The sequence below is a fragment of the Coffea arabica genome, chromosome 11c, assembly GCF_036785885.1.
Source record: "Coffea arabica cultivar ET-39 chromosome 11c, Coffea Arabica ET-39 HiFi, whole genome shotgun sequence".
In the NCBI taxonomy this organism is placed as follows: Eukaryota; Viridiplantae; Streptophyta; class Magnoliopsida; order Gentianales; family Rubiaceae; genus Coffea; species Coffea arabica.
This window is the reverse complement of record NC_092330.1, coordinates 18,987,984-19,008,091: the sequence shown is the minus strand read 5'-3', so window position 1 is coordinate 19,008,091 and position 20,108 is coordinate 18,987,984. Positions and strand designations below refer to the sequence as shown.

The following is a 20,108-nucleotide window of genomic DNA, read 5'->3' as shown; positions in this document are numbered from 1 at the left end:
TCTTTCCTTAAGTGTAGCCAGACCCAATCTCCAGGTTCAGAAACCATCTTGCGACGATGCTTGTTAGCGTGCTGGATATATTGCTGAGTATGCTTCTCAATATTGACTCGAACGGCTTCATGTAACCTGTGCATAAAATCAGTTTTCTTTTTCCCATTTAAGCTAGTATGCTCAGAGGAAGGTAAGGGTGCCAAGTCAAGGGGAGTTAAGGGATTAAACCCATAAACAACCTCAAATGGTGAATAGTGTGTGGCACTGTGAACAGTTCTATTATAAACAAACTCAACATGTGGCAAACACTCTTCCCAAGACTTAAGATTTTTCTTAATTACGGCCCTTAACAAAGTCCCAAGAGTGCGATTGACAACTGCAGTTTGTCCATCACTCTGGGGGTGACTTGTGGTCGAAAATAAGAGTTTAGTGCCAAGTTTAGACCATAAATTCTTCCAAAAATAACTCAAGAACTTAACATCTCTATCACTAACAATTGTTTGAGGCATACCATGTAAACGCACAATTTCTTTGAAAAACAAGTAGCAATATGAGATGCATCATCAGTTTTATGGCAAGGGATAAAATGATCCATCTTTGAGAATCTATCAACTACCACATAGATGGAATCATTACCCCTTTGAGACCTATGTAGTCCTAAAACAAAGTCCATTGACAACTCTACCCAAGGATATTTTGGAATTGGCAATGGGGTATACAAGCCATATGGATTTGTTTTAGACTTAGCTTTATGGCAGGTGGCACATCTACCAACCATGCGTTCAACATCCTTTCATATGTGTGGCCAATAAAAGTGCTCTTGTAACATTGCTAAAGTCTTAACAATCCTAAAATGTCCCATGAGACCACCACTATGTGTCTCTCGAAAGAACAAGTCACGAATAGAAGAATTAGGCATACACAACTTATCAACATAAAACAAGAACCCTTTATGTAAAAAATACTTGCTATGCGGACTCTTGGTACATGATGCGAACATTTCACCAAAATCAATGTCATGTGCATAGAGCTCTTTTAGCATTTCGAAACCAAGCAACTTAGCATCAAGAAAAACTAGCAAGGAATGTCTACGAGATAAAGAATCAGCTACCACATTCGTTCGACCAGTCTTATACTTAATGACATAACAGAAGGTGTCAATAAAACTTACCCACTTGGTATGCTTTTTGCTCAATTTCGACTGCCTCTTGAGAAATTTCAATGATTCGTGGTCAGTGTGTATCATGAATTCTCTTGGACGGAGGTAATGTTGCCATGTTTCCAAGGCCCTCACAAGTGCGTACAACTCCTTGTCATATGTGGGGTAGTTCAATGTTGTACCTCCCAACTTTTCACTAAAGAAGACGCAATGCCTCTTATCTTGTATCAACACGGCTCCAATCCCTACACCAGAAGCATCACATTCGATTTCAAAAGTTTTGTTAAAGTTAGGTAATGCTAAGACAGGTGCGTGTATGAGTTTGTCCTTAGGAGTAAGGAAAGATTTTTCTTGTGCTTTTTCCCAATGGAACTTGTCATTTTTCTTTGTCACTGCGGTCAATGGCGCAGCAATGGTACTGAAGTCCTTGACAAAACGCCAGTAGAAACCAACCAAACCATGGAAGTTTCGCACATCCACGACTGACTTTGGCGTGGGCTATTGTTTGATGGCATCGATCTTGGATTCGTCTACTTTGATGCCCTGTGAACTAACAACATAGCCTAGAAACACGAGTTCGTTAGTACAAAAAGTGCATTTCTTAAGGTTAGCATAGAGGCTCGCCTTGTGAAGTGTGTCTAGTATCAATCTTATATGCTCCATATGTTTATGTATGTTTCGACTATAGATCAAAATATCATCAAAGTGAACAATGACAAATTTTCCTATCAACTGCCTTAAAACATGGTTCATTAGTCTCATGAAAATGCTAGGCGCATTAGTCAACCCAAAACGCATGACTAACCACTCATAAAGTCCATGTTTTGTTTTAAAAGCTATTTTCTGCTCATCTCCCTCTTTCATTCTAATTTGATGATAGCCACTTCGTAAGTCAATTTTTGTGAAAATAATAGCACCATCAAGTTCATCTAGCATATCATCTAATCTAGGAATGGGATGACGGTATTTAACAGTTATAGCATTTACAGCTCTACAATCAGCACACATATGCCAAGTACCATCTTTTTTTGGAACAAGTATAACAGGTACAACACACGGATTCAAACTTTTCTTAACCCAACCCTTACCTAGTAAGCCATCAACTTGCTTTTGAAGTTCCTTAGTTTCCTCCGGACCCATTCGGTAGGCGGGTTTGTGGGGTAGGGGTGCTCCAGGAAGAAGGTCTATTTGGTGCTCGATCCCTCGGATGGGTGATAATCCATCAGGGACCTCATCAGGGAACACGTCCTCGAATTCCTGCAACAATGCAACCACACTTGAAGGCAATGCCTTATTGAGTTCATCAACATTCAAGAGCACATGTTTGGAAATCATAAGTAACACAGGCTGATCAGAATTCACAACTTTCCCAACATTCTTAACCTTGATTATCATGTTTTGTTTCTTAGTGCTTGGCTTAATCAATGCTTGATCATTTGGAACACTAGGGACATCACATTTGCTCTTGGCCGAATGCTCAAGAGTTGATTTGGAACAATTTCCAGATTCGGTTCCCTTTTGTTTCCTCTTTTGGCAGTGGTCTAAATCATATTCTCTTTGCAATTTAAGTTGGTCCTCATACACTTGTGAAGGTGTGAGGGGTGTTAAGATCATTCTCTTACCATTGTGTAAAAGAGTGTATTTATTAGACCTACCATCAAAAGTAACATGCTTATCAAATTGCAAAGGTCTTCCTAATATCACATGAGTAGCATGCAAAAGGACAACATCACAAACAACTTCATCAATGTAATTGCCAATTGAGAAAGGAAGACGTACCTGCTTGTAGACACGTACTTCACTATCTTTACTTAGCCATTGTAGTCGGTACGAGTATGGATGTCGGGTTGTAGACAAACTTAGGCTTTCCACCATTAACAAACTTGCTACATTGGTGCAACTTCCTCCATCGATGATAAGGCTGCACACCTTGTCACTTATTTTATATCAACTGTAAAACAAGTTTTCCCTTTGTAACTGTTCATCCTCCTTAACTCGGGCGGTCAACACTCTTCTTGCAACCAAACAACCAATCTCACCTTGGGTTGGTGAACATTCTTCCTCGATCGAGTCAATTTCCAAGCACTCTTCCTTGGTCAAAATCGACATCTCCTCACAATCATCATCATCAGATACAACTTCTCCATTGTGAGTTATAAGCATGACCCTTTGATTCGGACATTGAGATTGGATATGTCCGAATCCTTGACATTTGAAGCACTTAATGTTCCTACTCCTAGGCTTAGGAGTCTCTTGACTAGGTTTTGAAGTGGACCTAGATAGAACAACAACCTTGTTAGGGGTAGAATGGAAATTGCGGTTAGGAAAGTTACCTTGGTGTCGGCTAGAAGTGGGTGGAGTGGCCGAATTTCCAGCTTCGTGGAGTGACCTTCTTGACTGACCTCCTTTCCAAGGTTGCGGGTTCATGGTGGTATTGGATCGTCCACCACTCCGTAGTCTCTTTCCCCTCTTGGCTTTGATGGCTAACTCAAGTAGGTCGCTCATATCCAAGTAGTGTTGAAGTTCTAAAGCCTTTTGAAGTTCAGAGTTTAAACCTCTAAGAAACCTTGCCATTGTGGCCTCACTATCTTCTTGGATATTAGCCCTCATCATGGCCATTTTGATCTCTTTATAATAATCATCCACACTCATGTTGCCTTGAGTGAGAGTCTGTAATTTTGAATGGAGATTTCGGTTATAGTAACTAGGAACAAACCTCTTGCGCATCATTGCCTTGAGTTCTCGCCAAGTTCGGACTTGCGACTCTCCATTTCTTCTCCAACTAGTCCTTACTTGATCCCACCAAATGAGTGCATATTCGGTGAACTCAACAGTGGCAACCTTGACCTTTTGTTCCTCGTTATAATCATAGCAATCAAAGACCATTTTGATTCACCCTTCCCACTCCAAGTAAGCCTCAGGGTCACTTTTTCCTTGGAAAGTAGGAACTTTGATTTTAAGTCCCCGAAGCACCTCCTTAGAACTATCCCTCTTGGGCCTCTCGGCTTTCTCTTTGTTCTCACTTGCCGAGTAGTCCTCATAATTTGCCCCCTTGGTACCGCCTTGATTTCGATTATGAGACCTAGATCAAGAGCCTCTTGTGAAGCTCTTGGAAAGTCCATCAAAACGGTTATGCATTTCCTCCATTTGTTGTTCACTAATTCTTTTGAGTTCGGCTTTCATGGCATTGAACATCAATGCATAGTCGGCGGTTGGATTAGTTTGCTCCATATCTTTCTTGTTGCCCTGCCAAGTGTTAGCAACCAAGAAAATAATACAAATATAACCTCACTTCACTTCCTAAGTGTTTCACTCGCTCTCATGTTTCACTCCAATTTCACTCTAATGGTCTTACCACAATTCTTACCTTGTTGGTTTGAGTAGCTTGAGAAATGCCGCACAAAACCCTCAAATTGTTCACCCAACTTTAGCACAAGTGTAACCAAGAACAAAGACACAATGTGGAAACAATTTGGACATGGTGGTGGATGGTTTTGACCGTTTCCTAAGGCGGACAAATTTAGAAGTTGCGAAAATAGGAAATGGAAATAAGCAAATGCGAGATTTGGAAGTTTCCTGATTTGAATGGACTTAGTCAAGTGGAAATAGGAGAGTTATCCAAGCTGTCCACTAGTTTCCTAATTGAATTTGGAAACAAGTTGGTTTTTGGAAACCTTTTGGAAACCCTTTTCCTCTTGAAATAACTTTTAGTAAGTTCCAAATTCAATTCCAGGAGGGTTTGCACAAATCAGAATTTTGTTCCAACACAATTCGGTTGCTTCCTTGTTTTTTTTTCTCTTTTGTTTCTGTTTTTGTTTGTCTCTTTTTTTTTTCTTTTTTTGGCTACCATGACAAGAGCACTATAACGTTTGGCCGAATGGAAGTAATTCCAGATTTGTTCTTTTGGCTAATTACACGAATAAGAAACTTTCAAGAACTTCAAGATCCTTCAAGAGAAATTCAAGAAACTCAAGATTCATTGGAGGTTCTTTCAAGATTCACAAAACACCAACAAGTTTGCACAAAATCCAGATTTGAAAACAAGTTAACAAGTTAGATAACACAAGACAACAAGATTGGACAGATTTGTGAGACACACAATGGCACACCACAGATAGAATTTTGACGCAACGAAGACACAAACTTCGGATAGACTTCAAGACGCAACAAGTGAACAAGACTCGGTCAGATTTTCAAGATGCAACAATTGAACACAACTTCGGACAGCAGGTTAAGACTAACAATGGCACACGAAGACAGAATTTCAATTGCACTACAGACAGAATTTTAAACCAAGCGACAACACAGCTACGGCAATTCCAAAACAATGAGGGGACACAAGAACGGGCAGAAATTTGAAGACTCAAGACAAGACAAAAACACGGACAGAAAATTTATGCCAATGAAGAAACAAACTTCGGACAGATTTTAACACTTACGGCCAAAATTCAACAATACAACAAGTGAACAAGACTACCGGCAGATTTCAATGATGCAATAAATAGCAAGGCAACGGAAACTATAAACCCTGGAACGACTAGATGAAACAAGAAAATGGATATAACGAATTGATACCTCAACCAGCTCTGAAGCCAACTGATACGCTCCTCGGTCAACTTGTTCCAAGACACGTAGCACGATTGCCCAAGGATCTAGACGGATGATCAATCGTTTGGATTGCGGAACCTAGAACCAAGATGGACGACTCAACTTGATCGAAGGTGGTAGAACAGTGACTCTAATTGAGGTGGTTACTCAAGTAGATAGACTGAATGAACAACCAAAGACGTCGCGCGAGATTGCTCAAAAAACCCTTGCCTAGCAAGTAGAATGTAACTCTCGGCTTTGAAGAGAAACAAAGTAAATTTTATTGTCAATAATGTCTAACCCTTGTTCTTACAAGATGAGCCTTTTTATAGGCTAGCAACCAATGTCAAATCCGATTGGAACAAGGATTGTTTGACTACCAATTCTACCTAAACTAGGAAAGAGGTTTCGGTTCACTCTTGTGCATGAGTGGACCGATTATTGGATCCCAAAAGTTAATAAAACTATTAATTAAAATGTGACTGACAAGCCAACTAAAACTAATGACTCGATAACAACCCAGCCAACTAACAAACTAGCAACAATCAATCGGCCAACTCCATTAAGCACTCGTGTGGCCATCACTTGGCACCTCATTGGCTTGGATCAATGTGTAGACAACTTGACTAGCCACGTCCAAGCCTTCAATGTTACTATGGACCCCTTGTTGATCTTGAACACTTCGAACAAGGGCTTGAAGAGATTCTTTGAAGCGCTTTGCCCGTGCACGTGTAACCGGCCCAAGTGGGACTCTCACTTGATCATCACCATCCGTGCACACATCACTAAGTGATCACACAAGTTTCTCAAGCAACAATTAAGGAACTTTGAATAAGGTGAAGCAATTTAAAGTCACCCAAATAGATAAAGAAAGGAACAACAGAGATTAGGAGAGAGTTAAGCAAACCAAACAAACTCCCAAGCTTTCACACAAACTTGGAGTTGAGTGCATTATTGAGTTTCTTCAATTCGAAGAAGCAAATGAATCTTGTACAATAGAAGGTGCACTCTTTGGTCACCCCAAACTCCTTTTGCCTGAGTCAAGGAGTTTTCCAACTTATCCAAATTAACCCTCACAAGGTTACAAATTGAATACTCACTCACAATTGAAAAGCTAAGCACTATATAATGAACTACAAAGAGAGAGGAAGAATATTTTCTAGCTAAAATCACTTTTGAGGCTTGTACTCAATGTAGGCAAAAGTCATTGCAAGTTCTAGCCATTACTCCTTTTATAGGTGGTGAAATTTGGTATAGAAATAAAATCTAATAGTCAAACATTAAATGCTGAAAAAACAAGCCATTCGATTTATCAGATGTCCGATACTTGATTCATCGTCTAATGCAAATGATTGATATTTTAACTGAACTTTTCACTATTTCTTTGGATGGTTGATCCTTTGAATTTCTATCCGATAGTCTTGCATCCGATAGAAACAAAGAATTTAAATTTTGTCTTCTTTTGTGTCAGATGGCTAATGGGAGGATTGAGTGTCTGATCCAAATATCCAATATTCTGCTCTATCTTTCAGAAGTCCTATAGACGTATTCTTCATTTGAAACCTTGCGTCCATTGTGTATTCATTAATTGTCGGATATCTGATGCTGCACTTGTGACGCCCCACATCTCCCTAAGGCGGACCAAAGGGTATCCGCGGACGCCTGCCCAACTCTCGCCAGGACTCAAGCAATTCCATTCAATTTAAATCTGAACTAAACATTTCGAAGAGAGAGAAACATGAATACAAATAGTGCGGAAGCGTTCAAGCTAAACAAGTCACTTAACGTGTTACCATTACATCGGAAATCATAATACGTCTTAAATTCAAAATACACGTCAGGGCCCAAACTTTTACATTTCAATTCCAAAAGTACAACTCAAACCAGGGCCTAGTCAAAATATAGCAGGAGTCTTAACAAAAGTACAACGAAGGGTTTCTCCATACTTCTCCAAGATTCGGTCCTGTTAAGGAAAACAAAACTATAGGATGAGCTAAACGCTCGTGAGGCCAAGAACACACATGCAAGCACTTTGTCAAATAACAATCCCAAATTTAATAAATAAAACCATGTCTTTTCAATAATCAATCATTCGAACAGGAAAAGTAATCAGAAACAATTCAAGGATATAGTAGCTCTCAGGAGCTAAGTTCCACTCGCTCTGCCGATGTCATTCGTATACCTTCCGGCGTTGACCCTCCTGTCAACCGGGTCGGTATTTTCATTTCCGTAGATCACCACTTACTTCCCTCCGTCCACCGTACACCTCAAGGGCCCACAAGTCATTTATAAGGCGATACTCCACGAGTATGCCAAGAAAGACCTCTCATTAGGTCGAGCTTATATATATCTCATGGCTCGCCCAAGTTCCCGACCAAACCCATTGCCGGCTCGAGTCCAAGGTCGGCCTATGAGTTTGGGCGTCCCCCATTCATTTGAAAGTCGAGGAGGTTCACTCCAACGACACATGTATTCATGACATAACATTGCATTTCATTCATTCATTCAATACATTTCATTCATTCATTATAAATCAGAACGAGTGCGATAAAGTACGCACCCGCCCTTATTCTTAAAACTTCCAACAATTACCACAAATAAGCAAGTATCAAAATTCACACACTTGACACTCACCGAGCAATTCAATAAGAATTGTTTTCTGGGAGTTCAAGTGTCCACTGTGAGATCCTCTTGAAGGTCTCCTTGTGCGCCTGGCAATTAATAGTGGATAATCACACAATTAACCCACTTATCAAGAAGATTGTACACTAGTACAATCTAAGGATTATTTCGCAAAAGGAACCTCAATTACACGTAAATCGAGGTTAAACTTGCCTTTTATTATGTACAATATTATTTGAGTTTTTATCATGAAAATCGAGGGCAAAACATTTGAATAATACTAAGAGAATTAAGAGTTTTGGAAAAACTCCTTTGCCTTGAAAATTGAGAAATTTCAGTTTTATCCTAAATCTTTGAAAATTCGTATCTCTCTCGATATAAGCCCAAAACTGAAAAAATTTATACCGTTGGAAACCTTTTGGAAAGTGTTAAAACTTCTTAGAAGACACCTTTTCATGAATATAAAGGGAAAGTACTCAAAAATGAGCTTGAAGGTACAGGTTCGGCGTACGAGGCAGAATTAAGTTGGATTTCGGCCAACTTTGGAAATTTGGCACGATTCACACGTTGCAAACCGGCCTCTGAAATTTATAACTCAAGTAGTATTGCAAGTGAGGTTTATAACAAAACAAGCGGATCAAGAATCGGAGTTTCGAGTACCGAGATACGGTAGCCCGAAGTTAGGGAAATTCAAGACTGGAGAAGAATTTCCAGATTTGAACCTCCAACACTAGGAATTTAATTGGGTATCGAAACGAACTTGGATTGGTACCAAAATTGGGAGTATTTTACTCCCATATGAAAGGTACCGCTCTATCAAATTTCAGGGAAAAATACCTTCGGAAAGATAGTTAATTAGTCAACCAAAGTTCAGGAAAAATTCTAAGGCAATCTGCCTTTTGACTTCCATTTCCAAATTCAAATCGTTTAACCATGAAAACTATCCAACCATGGTTCATTTGTGAAATAAAGGTCTATGATACGTTCATGATACCTTTGGTAAGTGATGAGCATCAAGACTTCAATTAATAAAAATCATTCCCAAGTTTTTCCCCAAATCAGTCCAAATACTACGTTTTTCCAAAACAGGGCAGTCCTCTTGTTTTAGTCACAACTCAATCAATTTAACTCGGAATGAGGCATGGTTTATGGCGTTAGAAAATACATTCATAGGACTAAAAGTTCACAGAAGGAAATGTTCTGAAATTCAGCAAGCAACCAGCTCAAAATTGAGCCTCAAGTTGCTGCCTCTACAAGCCATTCCAGCAAATCCGAGAGACAGGACAGCTAACTTTAAACGTTTGGTTCGGATCACTCACAAAGACTCAGAATGTGTATTTTATCTCAAATTAAATCCAGGAATGTCTAGTTTCAAACGCCACCGACGGCACTTGATTTCGACACCCGAGGACAGAGTTATGGTCAAAATGCTACCGCTGGACAGGGTTACCCGAAAATAATTTTCCAGCTTGCCTAGTTCACGAATAAATTCATTTGTCCATCCAAACGTTAATGTTTTCCAACGAAAATTTTTACACATAATATAACATGTAAACATCAGGTTTACTCCAATAAATCACCAAAAATGGGCCTTATCATGGCCGAACAAAACAGGGGCAGTTTCGGAAATTTCTTGTCATGGCCTCAACTTTGAGTTTCCAACAATAATACTCCATAAATCCATCATTATAACCACTAAACTACCATTAAATCCAACATTAATCCTCTAATCAGCAAAAACAACCCAAGTGTGGGAATACAGAGAGCCCACTTTCACATTTTACAACCATATCAAGCCATCCATACACATGCAATAGCTAAAAGATGCATTTCTACCATCATAATCCAAGTTTAAGGTGTAGGATGAAGTTATACCTCCTTAGTGTCTTAACCCAGAAATTTTCGGTCCTCAAGGCTCCAAGAAACCGTGAAAATGCAGCCCTTTTTGTTAGCTAAATCCAACCTCCAAGTAGTTTGCTAGATGATCTCCAAGTTTGGTGAAGATTGGTTGAGGTTTTGGGTTGATTTAGTGAAGAAATTTGTGAAGCAAGAGAGTGAGTGAGAGGGAGATGTTGGCCGGCTGTCTTAGTGAGAGAAGATGGAGAGTGATCAGATTTCTTTTAGATTCCAAGAGAAGATTAAATGAGTGGTGCACAATCACTCCAAAGTCAACTCTTATTAGGGCGTGTTTGGCGCGATTAGGGCTCGATTTTCTCGCGCGTTTGGTTCACTAGTGCACTGAACCTCCAATATATTTATATTCATGTAAGTGTTATTCACTCTTAATTGTCCCGAAATAAGGGTCTAAGGTCCCTCAAATAAAGTCGCGCGTGTGAAAACGCGTACCGTCAAATTTAACGTTATAACGCGAAACTTCAGAGAAATTCTTATAACGATTGCATTACTAACTATCACTTGAGTATTTATTCATAAGATTACCTATTTTAGAACCATAGTACAAGTCTCCAATATTCCAAACTTATTGTGCTCCTACGCGGATAAAATCTCCAAGCACTATTCACTATTTTTACTTAACGCACTCCAGGAAATTAATTTTTGAAACGAATCATTTTAAAAATATAACGAAGTTATATTACCATGTATTTAGGTCTAATAAAACTAGAAAATATTCCTTGGAAATAAAATTCAATTAAATAATTTATTAAGCCATAAATTAGGCATAAAATAATAGTTTTTTTTTTACGAGTCCTCACATCCTCTCCCCCTTAAGAAAATTTCGTCCTCGAAATTTACCTTGGTTGATGAACAAGTCTGGGTACTTCTCTCTGATTGTCTCTTCAACTTCCCATGTTGCCTCCTCTACTCCATGGTTCTTCCATAAAACTTTCACTAATGGTATCTGCTTGTTCCTCAATTCCTTCACTTTTCGATCCAGAAGTTTTACCGGTCTCTCCTCATAGGTCAGGGTTTCATCGATCTCGATATTCTCCGGTTGTAAAACATGAGAGGGGTCTGGATGATATTTCTTAAGCATGGACACATGAAACACGTTATGAATACGAGATAAGCTCGGTGGTAATTCCAGCTTATAGGCTACATTCCCAACTCGTTGAATAATCTTATAAGACCCTACAAACCTTGGTTGTAGTTTCTTCCCTTTTCCGGACATCAAGCTTGCTTTTAAAGGCGCAATCTTGAGAAATACCACATCACCAACAGTGAACTCCAAATCCTTTCTCCGATTGTCGATATAACTTTTTTGTCTACTCTGAGCGGTTTGAATCCTTTGCCGTACCAATTTTACCTTTTCATTTGCCTCCTCAATCCAAGATACGGTAGTCGGGTCTAAAATTTTTCGTTCGCCTACTTCATCCCAACAAATTGGAGATCTTCACTTCCGACCATTAAGTGCTTCGTATGGAGCCATCTGAATGGAAGAGTGGAAACTATTGTTATAGGCAAATTCCACTAAGGTCAAAAACTTACTCCAATTCTCTCCAAAATCCAGTACACAAGTCCTCAACATGTCCTCAAGGGTCTGAATTGTTCTTTCAGATTGTCCATCAGTCTGAGGATGATAGGTGGTACTAAAGTTTAACTTAGTCCCCAACACTTCTTGCATCTTTTGCCAAAACCTCGAAATAAATTTTGGATCCCTATCTGACACAATACTCACAGGTATACCATGTAGTCTGATGATCTCATCCAAGTACAACCTGGCCAGCTTTTCTAACGGGTATTTCATGTTAATCGGTAGAAAATGAGCCGATTTAGTCAATCTATCCACTATCACCCAAATGATGTCATGGCCTCTCTGTGTCCTTGGTAAGCCTGACACAAAATCCATGGTAATATTTTCCCATTTCCACTCAGGTATTTCTAGAGGTTGCAAAAGCCCTGATGGTTTCTGATGTTCGGCTTTAACCTGTTGACAAACCAAGCATGTCTGAACAAATTGGGCAATTTCCTTCTTCATATTTTTCCACCAAGTCTTGGTACATTTTATTCCCTCCTGGATGTACTGTAAACTTTGATCGGTGTGCCTCTTCTAAAATTTCTTTTCTAAGCCCTTCATCCTTTGGCACAACCACCCGATTTCGAAATCTCAATATTCCATCCGATCCCAAATTGAAATCCGTCTGGTCTCCGATCTTAACTTTCTCTACCAACTTTTGCACTTCAGGGTCCTTTTCCTGAGATTCCTTAATGCGTTCCAATAAAGTGGAGGTTATTACAATATTCCCCAAAATTACTTTCCTTGGTTCTAATCGAGAATTCCAATAGCTAACTTCCTCTAACAACTGAAATTCCTTAACCATCAATCCAGCCATTTGTACCTGACGGCTCAAAGCATCGGCCACTACATTGGCCTTCCCAGGGTGGTACTTAATCGTACAATCATAATCTTCCAGAAATTTCATCCATCTACGTTGTCTCAAATTCAGCTCCTTCTGAGAGAATAAGTACTTAAGGCTTTTGTGATATGTAAAAACCTCAAATGTTACTCCGTACAAATAGTGTCTCCATTTCTTCAGAGCAAAGACCACAGCCGCTAACTCCAAATCATGGGTCGGATAATTTCCTTCATGCGGTTTCAATTTCCTAGAGGCATAAGCTATCACTTTATCATTTTGCATCAAAACACATCCCAAACCTTCCTTAGAAGCATCTGTGTAAACCACAAAACTATCCTGTCCATTTGGTAGAGTTAGAACAGGCGCTCTAGTCAATCGTCTTTTCAACTCCTGAAAACTTCCTTCACACTTAGGACTCCATATAAATTTTCCATTTTTCTTGGTCAACTCAGTCATAGGCCCAGCAATTTTCGAAAAATCCTGGATGAATCTCCGGTAATATGTGACGACCCCACTTCTACCAAGAGCGAACCCAAGGGTATCGGCGAGCCGCCTGCCTAGCTCGCGCCAGGACTCAAAACTTAAAGCAATCAAAGCCAGAAAATCCAAAAGAGTACTAAACATACTATATACAATCCCAAAAGTGTTATAATTTACATTCCCCAAAAGTTCCTGCTCATACTATTACATCCTTATCATTACAACCAAAACCAAAAGGTAGACCCTAAGAAGGGTCCTTATACAAACCACCACAACTAAAACAAACATTCTAGTTGTCCAACTATTACAAGTAAACCTAATTATACTAGTGTATGTGCCAAAAGTCCCCGCGTCGGCCCCTGCTAAGGAAAACAAAAGGAAAGGGGTAAGCTATATGCTTAGTAAGTAAACAGGGGCGAAAGCATAAATTTCACATAACAGTTACACAGTAAGAGTAAAGCAAAAGCAGAAAAGCACAGAATAAGGATACAGGTGGCTCCAAAGCCAATTCATATGCCATGCGTGATCTCCTGCCGACACTCCGTCGACCACACTCAATGGTCCGTAGAATTTCACTTGTACACCCACCGACACCTTATCACCCTCACTGGCCAGTCACCTCACAAACTTGCCCGGGCGAACGAAATCACAAACTTGAGCTTGAATCACAAGCTCGGGTCACAAACTTGGTCACCTTCTCGGTGAACCGGATTCACAAAATTGGTTCATAACATGAACCTACAAACTTGGTGACCTCAGACTAAGTTGGACTGACTTCGACCAAGCCCTAACCGGCTCGAATAGTCCAAACAGGTCTTAGATCGGGCCCACGAACTCACAAACTTCACAAAATTCACAACTTTACTCGAAAGTCGCCCCGAGCCACAAGCTCAAGGGTTTTGGTTCCAAAAGGTTCATATACATATGCCAAGTACAATTATACATTCAAATTAGGGTTTAGGTCGAGTGCGATAAAGTACACCCTCGCCTAAGTACCCTTTTCACATATCTCAAACACATAGCAAAGAAAACACACCAAACTGGCCTGAATACTTACCCCAAATACAAAAGTAGTACAAAAGCGGAAATCACTTCGTGTGTTGGCTAGTAGTGGGCCCCACCGGCTCCGCCTAGTTCACCACTGTCTGAAATCGAAGATTGTGTCACAATATATCACAAACGGCTACTAACATACTTAAAACAAGCAAAACGGCAAAATTGACACGCGCAAGTGCGGAAACGGCAAAAAGGGGCACACGCGCACGCGCGGAACGGCAAACGGGACGGCCAAATCTGCCATCTCAAACTGTTTTGGTCAAATGTTAGGCTAGGAATATCGGATCAAGGTACATGAGGTACCGTTGCGAATCTGAGAGGAAGGGCTACAACTTCCCTTTAGACATCTCAACCCAGATCTCAATAGATATAGGTCAAAAATGCACGAAATAGTTCCAGCTGTGTCATTGCGGTTTACCAAACAGGCCCTGTTTACAAGGCCGTAACTCACGGCTCCGAAATCGAAATCAAGAAATTCCAGAGGCGTTAGAAAGCTAAGACATAAGGCTATAACTTTGATGTTTTGGCCAAGACCTGAATCCATTCATATCAGGACGAAAATCGAGTGCCGAAGTACCCGTCAGAACTGTCCAGACACAAGGCAGTTCTGACGAGCGATATTGTTTTGATCATAACAGGGGCTACGGAACTCGGATTTCGACGTACTTTATACCGTTTCGAAGCTGAGATCGAGATCTAAATTTATTATGAAGGAATCAGCACCTAGTTCGTACGGGATCAAAACCGAAAAATCACGGGCAGAAGCTGAAATGCAAAACGCACAAAATCCAGTGTCCCAAAGCAGGTTCAAGTGCTTTGGCTATAACTCGGGCTACACTACCCCGTTTGACCTGAAATTTTGTAGGCATACCCAGGACTTAAGAGGCTACAACTTTCATGTTTTACAAAACTTCTGAATCAGCATGGAACATTAAGAAAAATGGAGCTCAAGTTCAGGTTCTGGGTTGCCCTGTTTACCCATTTTGCCGGTTTCAAATGTCGCAAACATATGGTTCGTTTTCATGGTTCTTATGCAGGTTTTTCAACCACTTTTGTACCAAATAAACACACATATACTAACATCTAAATGGCCTACAAATGGTCCGAAATTCCCCTCCCAAGTCAATACCAAATTACCAAATACTAACCATAACACCTAACCTAACTTCATATGCACCCATCAACTTACCCTAACATCCAACTAACCAAACCCTAACTCTATAGCCATAAGTTCAACTAAACTAACCTCATGGAGTCTAGGGTTTCTTAACCCTAATCAGAATTTTGCTAGAAACCAACCAATCAAGTGAGGCAATTTATCAAACACAACCACTTCAAGGCAATTTCCCAATCAAACCAACTAAGGAAGCATTAAAACAAGAAACCCAAATTTTTCTCTCTCTTGACCGAAATTTCCAGCAGCATAAATCACCAAAAGTTAACCATAAAACTTCCATAAAACATCAAATTCACCATATAAATCCATAATCATAACATACCACATCATTTCTATAGCTTAGAAAGTAAAACCCCAACTTTTTAACTTTCAAAGAAGATGATTTACCTTTGATTCAAGCTTTGTAGATGATCACCCACAACAATCAAGTGCTCAAGTGGTTTCTCCAAGATCCAAACTCAAGATTAAAGAGCAAAATTGATGCACCAAAGCAAGCTTTCTTTTTTTCTTTTTCTTCTCTTCCTCACGGCTCTCACTCTCTCTCTTTCTCTTTGTTTTGTTTTGTTTTGTTTTGTCTTGAGTAGCCTACAAGTCTTAAGGTAATAATGGTCAAGACCATAGGAGATATTTATTAAGCTTAGCCAATCACATAAAAGCTCCTCAATTGCACTTTTAACCCTTGCACTCCAACTTTCTCTTTCTTATACATTTTCCCTCAAACATTTGATAATCTTTCAATTAACTCCATAGGTCATAACTTAATCTAATCTAAAACATGTAATCATGCTTACTTACTTCACTAATCACTTTCTTATCTTAATCACTTACACTTAAGCATACTTTATCCCACATAAAAGTAATTAAACAATAACCTTTTTGTAAAGGGCAAAATTAGGGTTTTAACCCAACTTAAAACTTCTAATAAATCCTAACATTAGGGATTTTGCTCACTTAGGGTTTCTAACCTTCTTAAACTTAATTAACCTATACAAAATGGGTTAAATCCTATATGTACCCACACTAAAGCACACATTAACATTACTAACTTTAATCACCACTCGAACTTGTAACTAATATAGAACTAGGGTTTAAATCTTAATCCCTACCTAGAGTTTTTGAAATACTCCCAAACCCAAACGTTACCGCCTAACTAGTGAAATATACCAACGTAGAACGGACTGGGGCCTCACAATCTCCCCCACTTAGGACAATTTCGTCCTCGAAATTAATTCTTTGGTCAAAACGTACCTTCGAAACCTGCCGAAGGATTAATCATCTCAGGTTGACCCATCGCATAGACCCTTGCTGGTCCTTTGGGTCGATTTTCCCCTGCATTTGACGCCTTCGTTGTGGTCCCTTCAGTCGGTGGCTTGAGTCCTTCCTTCTGCATCTTAGGGCACCGGGCAATCAGATGTTCGGTGCTACCACATTTGAAGCATTTCCGTACCGAACTATTTTTCCAACAATTTTCATCGGTGTGGTTGCCCCCACAGAAACCACAGGTTGCCTTCATGCCCACACTTGGCCCTCCACGCTGGGCACTCCGCTGGGGCTCTTGCCCTACTCGACCTTTTCCAAAAGTACTCTGGCTTAGGGTTCCTACGGGTCGGGAACCATCTATTCCGCGACCTCTTTTAAAAGGTGGCTCACTTCCCGAACTTTGTCCGGTGGCAACATCGGAGCTAGGTTGCTTTCTTTTTTTATCATGAAAAGCTTTTACCTGTCCCCTAACTGTTTTGTGACGACCCCACTTCTCCCAAGGGCGAACCCAAGGGTATCGGCGGGCCGCCTGCCTAGCTCGCGCCAGGACTCAAAACTTAAAGTTCGAAAGAGCACTAAATACAATATATACAATCCAAAAGTTATATTTACATCTTCAAAAGTAACGAGTCAAACCACTCTAATATACTACAACCACAACCAGCAGAAGATAGACCCTAAGAAGGGTCCTTATACAAACCACCAAAACAAAAATAAACATCCTAACTGTCCAACTATTACAAACTAGACCTAACTTTACTAGCGGCAGAGTCCCAAAGTTCCCCGCGTCGTCCCTTGCTAAGGAAAACAAAGGAAACGGGGTAAGCTGGAAGCTTAGTAAGTAAACAGGGGCAAAAACGTAAATTTCACGTAACAACAGTGACATAGTAAGAGTAAAGCAAAAGCAGAAAAGTAACATCACATAATAAGGATACAGGTGGCTCCAAAGCCAATTCATATGCCATGCGTGATCTCCTGCCGACACTCCGTCGACCACACTTAATGGTCCGTAGAACTTCACTTGTACACCTACCGAACACCTTATCACTCTCACTGGCCAGTCACCTCACAAACTTGCCCGGGCGAACGAAATCACAAACTTGAGCTTGAGTCACAAGCTCGGGTCACAAACTTGGTCCACATACTCGGTGAACCGGATTCACAAACTTGGTGACCTCCAACCAGGTTGGACTGACTTCGACCAAGCCCTAACCGGCTCGAATAGTCCATCTAGGTCAAGAGCTCGCCCCAAACTCACAAACTTCACAAAATTATTCAAAATCACCCCGAGCCACAAGCTTAAGGGTTTTAGTTCCAAAAGGATTCACATACATATGTCATGTACAAATATGTGCGTAAATTCGGGTTTAGAGCGAGTGCGATAAAGTACACCCTCGCCTAAGTACCCTCTTCGTACATGTCGAAATACATAAGCAACTAACACATAAGAGCGGCCTGAATACTTACACAACGAACAAAAGAGCAAAATACGAAATTCGTGCCGCGAGGAGTAGCTAGTAGGCCCCACCGGCTCCACCTAGCTCACCAACGTCTGAAATAGAAGATTGTGTCACAATATATCACAAACGGCTACTAACATACTTAAAACAAGCAAAACGACAAAATCGGCACATACGAGTGCGGAAACGGCACACGGAAACGGGAATGGCGGCCTAGCCATTTTGCCGTCAAAACTGTTTTGAGCCTAATCGAAGCTATGAGTGTCGGATCAAGGTACATGAGGTACCGTTACGAAGCTAAGAGACAGGGTTACAATATTATAGAAGGTCACTCAACCCAGTTTCCAGTGCAAATAGGTCAAAAGGCAAGATACTCTATCAAAAACGTAAAACGGATTCACCAAAACGCATTCCAGCGGAAACATCATTACTCAGGCTCTACAAGTCCAAATCCAGAAATTCCAAAGGCATATGGTAGCTAATACATCAAGCTACATTTCATCAGAAGACCTCAAAGGCCAAATTGTGCATTTTCATGATCGAAAATGGAAGACTACACGAAAACAGAAATCTGGGCGCGAAACAGGTTTCAAAAACAGTCAAGGGTATTTCGGTCATTTCACATGGTACAGTGGTCGGATCAAGCTGAAAATTTATAGGAAACTATTTTATAGCCTTGGCTACAACTTTCATGTTTTGGCCAAAATCTAATTCGGTGAGGATCAGGGTGAAAAGTCACGGTCCAATTGAGTGAAAAGGCAACCCTGTTCGCAGCACCCCTTCCCAGGCCAGTCTCAGTATTTCCGACTTTTCTCACTCCACACTACTCCAACTGACCTGAAATTTTACAGGCACCTTTAAAACATCAATACCTACAACTTTCATGTTTTAAACAAAGGTCAATTCGGCCTCTAACCATATGATACAAAACCGGACAGAAAAGAGGGCAAAATTTTCCAGATTCTGGAATTTTCAATTTTCAATGCAACCTTCCTTGATTTCTTACTTCCAACACTACCAAAACCCCTTATATAACCTTAATTACAACATATATTAACCATACATCAAGTTGGGCAGCAAATCATCAAACCCTAGTTCATATAACCAAAAGGGAAAAACCCCCAAAACATGATAGCATCCATTATTCACCACCAAATTTGAGTTGCTAAGCTAATTTACACAAAATTCAAAAGATCAAAGACCATGATCAGATTTCATACCTCAAAGACAATCTTGGATGAGTGATAATCAACCCCCTTGGAAAATTTCTGGTTCCCCTAGCTTCCCAAGCTTCCAAACTTACAATCAATCGGTTTAGTTTTCTTGTTGCTCACTTAAATGGATCAAACTCAAGATGGATTGGAGTTTCTTTCTCTTGGTTTTTCTCCCTCTCACTCTCGGCCAAGACAAGCAGAAATGAAGAAGAAATGCAGTCCAAGGAAAGATAAGAAAGCAAGAAAGAAAATATCAAACAAGGACCCAATAGAGTTGTGACAAGTGTCACCACCATAGCCAAGCATTTTTCTCTTTCTTCCCTTACATTTTTAGGCCACAAATTTCGGTCAAAATAGCTGGCAATTGGAAGATATTTTGCTCAAGAGTCAACAAGCTTGTATGGTAAGAAAGTGGTAGTCAATTGGTGCGTTCAAACGGTAGTGCGCGGGACCCGCCGGTTCGAGCCGTTTCTCTTACAAACACACGTACTAGGGTTTTTACCTCCTATTCATTAACCTTATCTCATTGCTCCTAATCAAATATTATTTCTCACTTAAAAGTCACTTTTAATCACCAAATTTGATCCTTGTTCCGTACCGAAAATTCATCCGGCGAAAATCGCAAAAACCCTAATTCACTCTTAACTTAGAATTGAAAAGTGAACCCCTACTTCCTAGGTTCATTTACACTTATTGGGGAGTGATTGGGTTGTATGGCCATAGTAATAGAATAATTTCCAAATAAAAGGCCTTTTTAAGAAAAACGTGAGGAATTTTACAATTCCA

The 20,108-nt window shown here is 40.2% G+C and overlaps 2 protein-coding genes across 2 annotated transcripts in view; both read right to left on the bottom strand.

Moving 5' to 3' along the window:
• Positions 1-784: 784 nt before the first annotated feature.
• On the bottom strand, positions 785-3,025 carry LOC140016494 (uncharacterized). Its single transcript, XM_072070024.1, has 2 exons — positions 2,068-3,025; positions 785-1,395 (listed from the first exon to the last, which is right to left on the bottom strand). The coding sequence occupies exons 1-2, from the start codon at positions 3,023-3,025 to the stop codon at positions 785-787; spliced, it is 1,569 nt and encodes a 522-aa protein (XP_071926125.1).
• A 1,212-nt stretch (positions 3,026-4,237) lies between these two features.
• LOC140016492 (uncharacterized) overlaps positions 4,238-20,108 on the bottom strand; it is a 95,065-nt gene continuing 79,194 nt past the window's right edge. The window contains exon 9 of the mRNA XM_072070023.1: positions 4,238-4,396. Coding sequence (XP_071926124.1) covers positions 4,238-4,396 — 159 coding nt within the window. The remainder of the gene's footprint in view (positions 4,397-20,108) is intronic.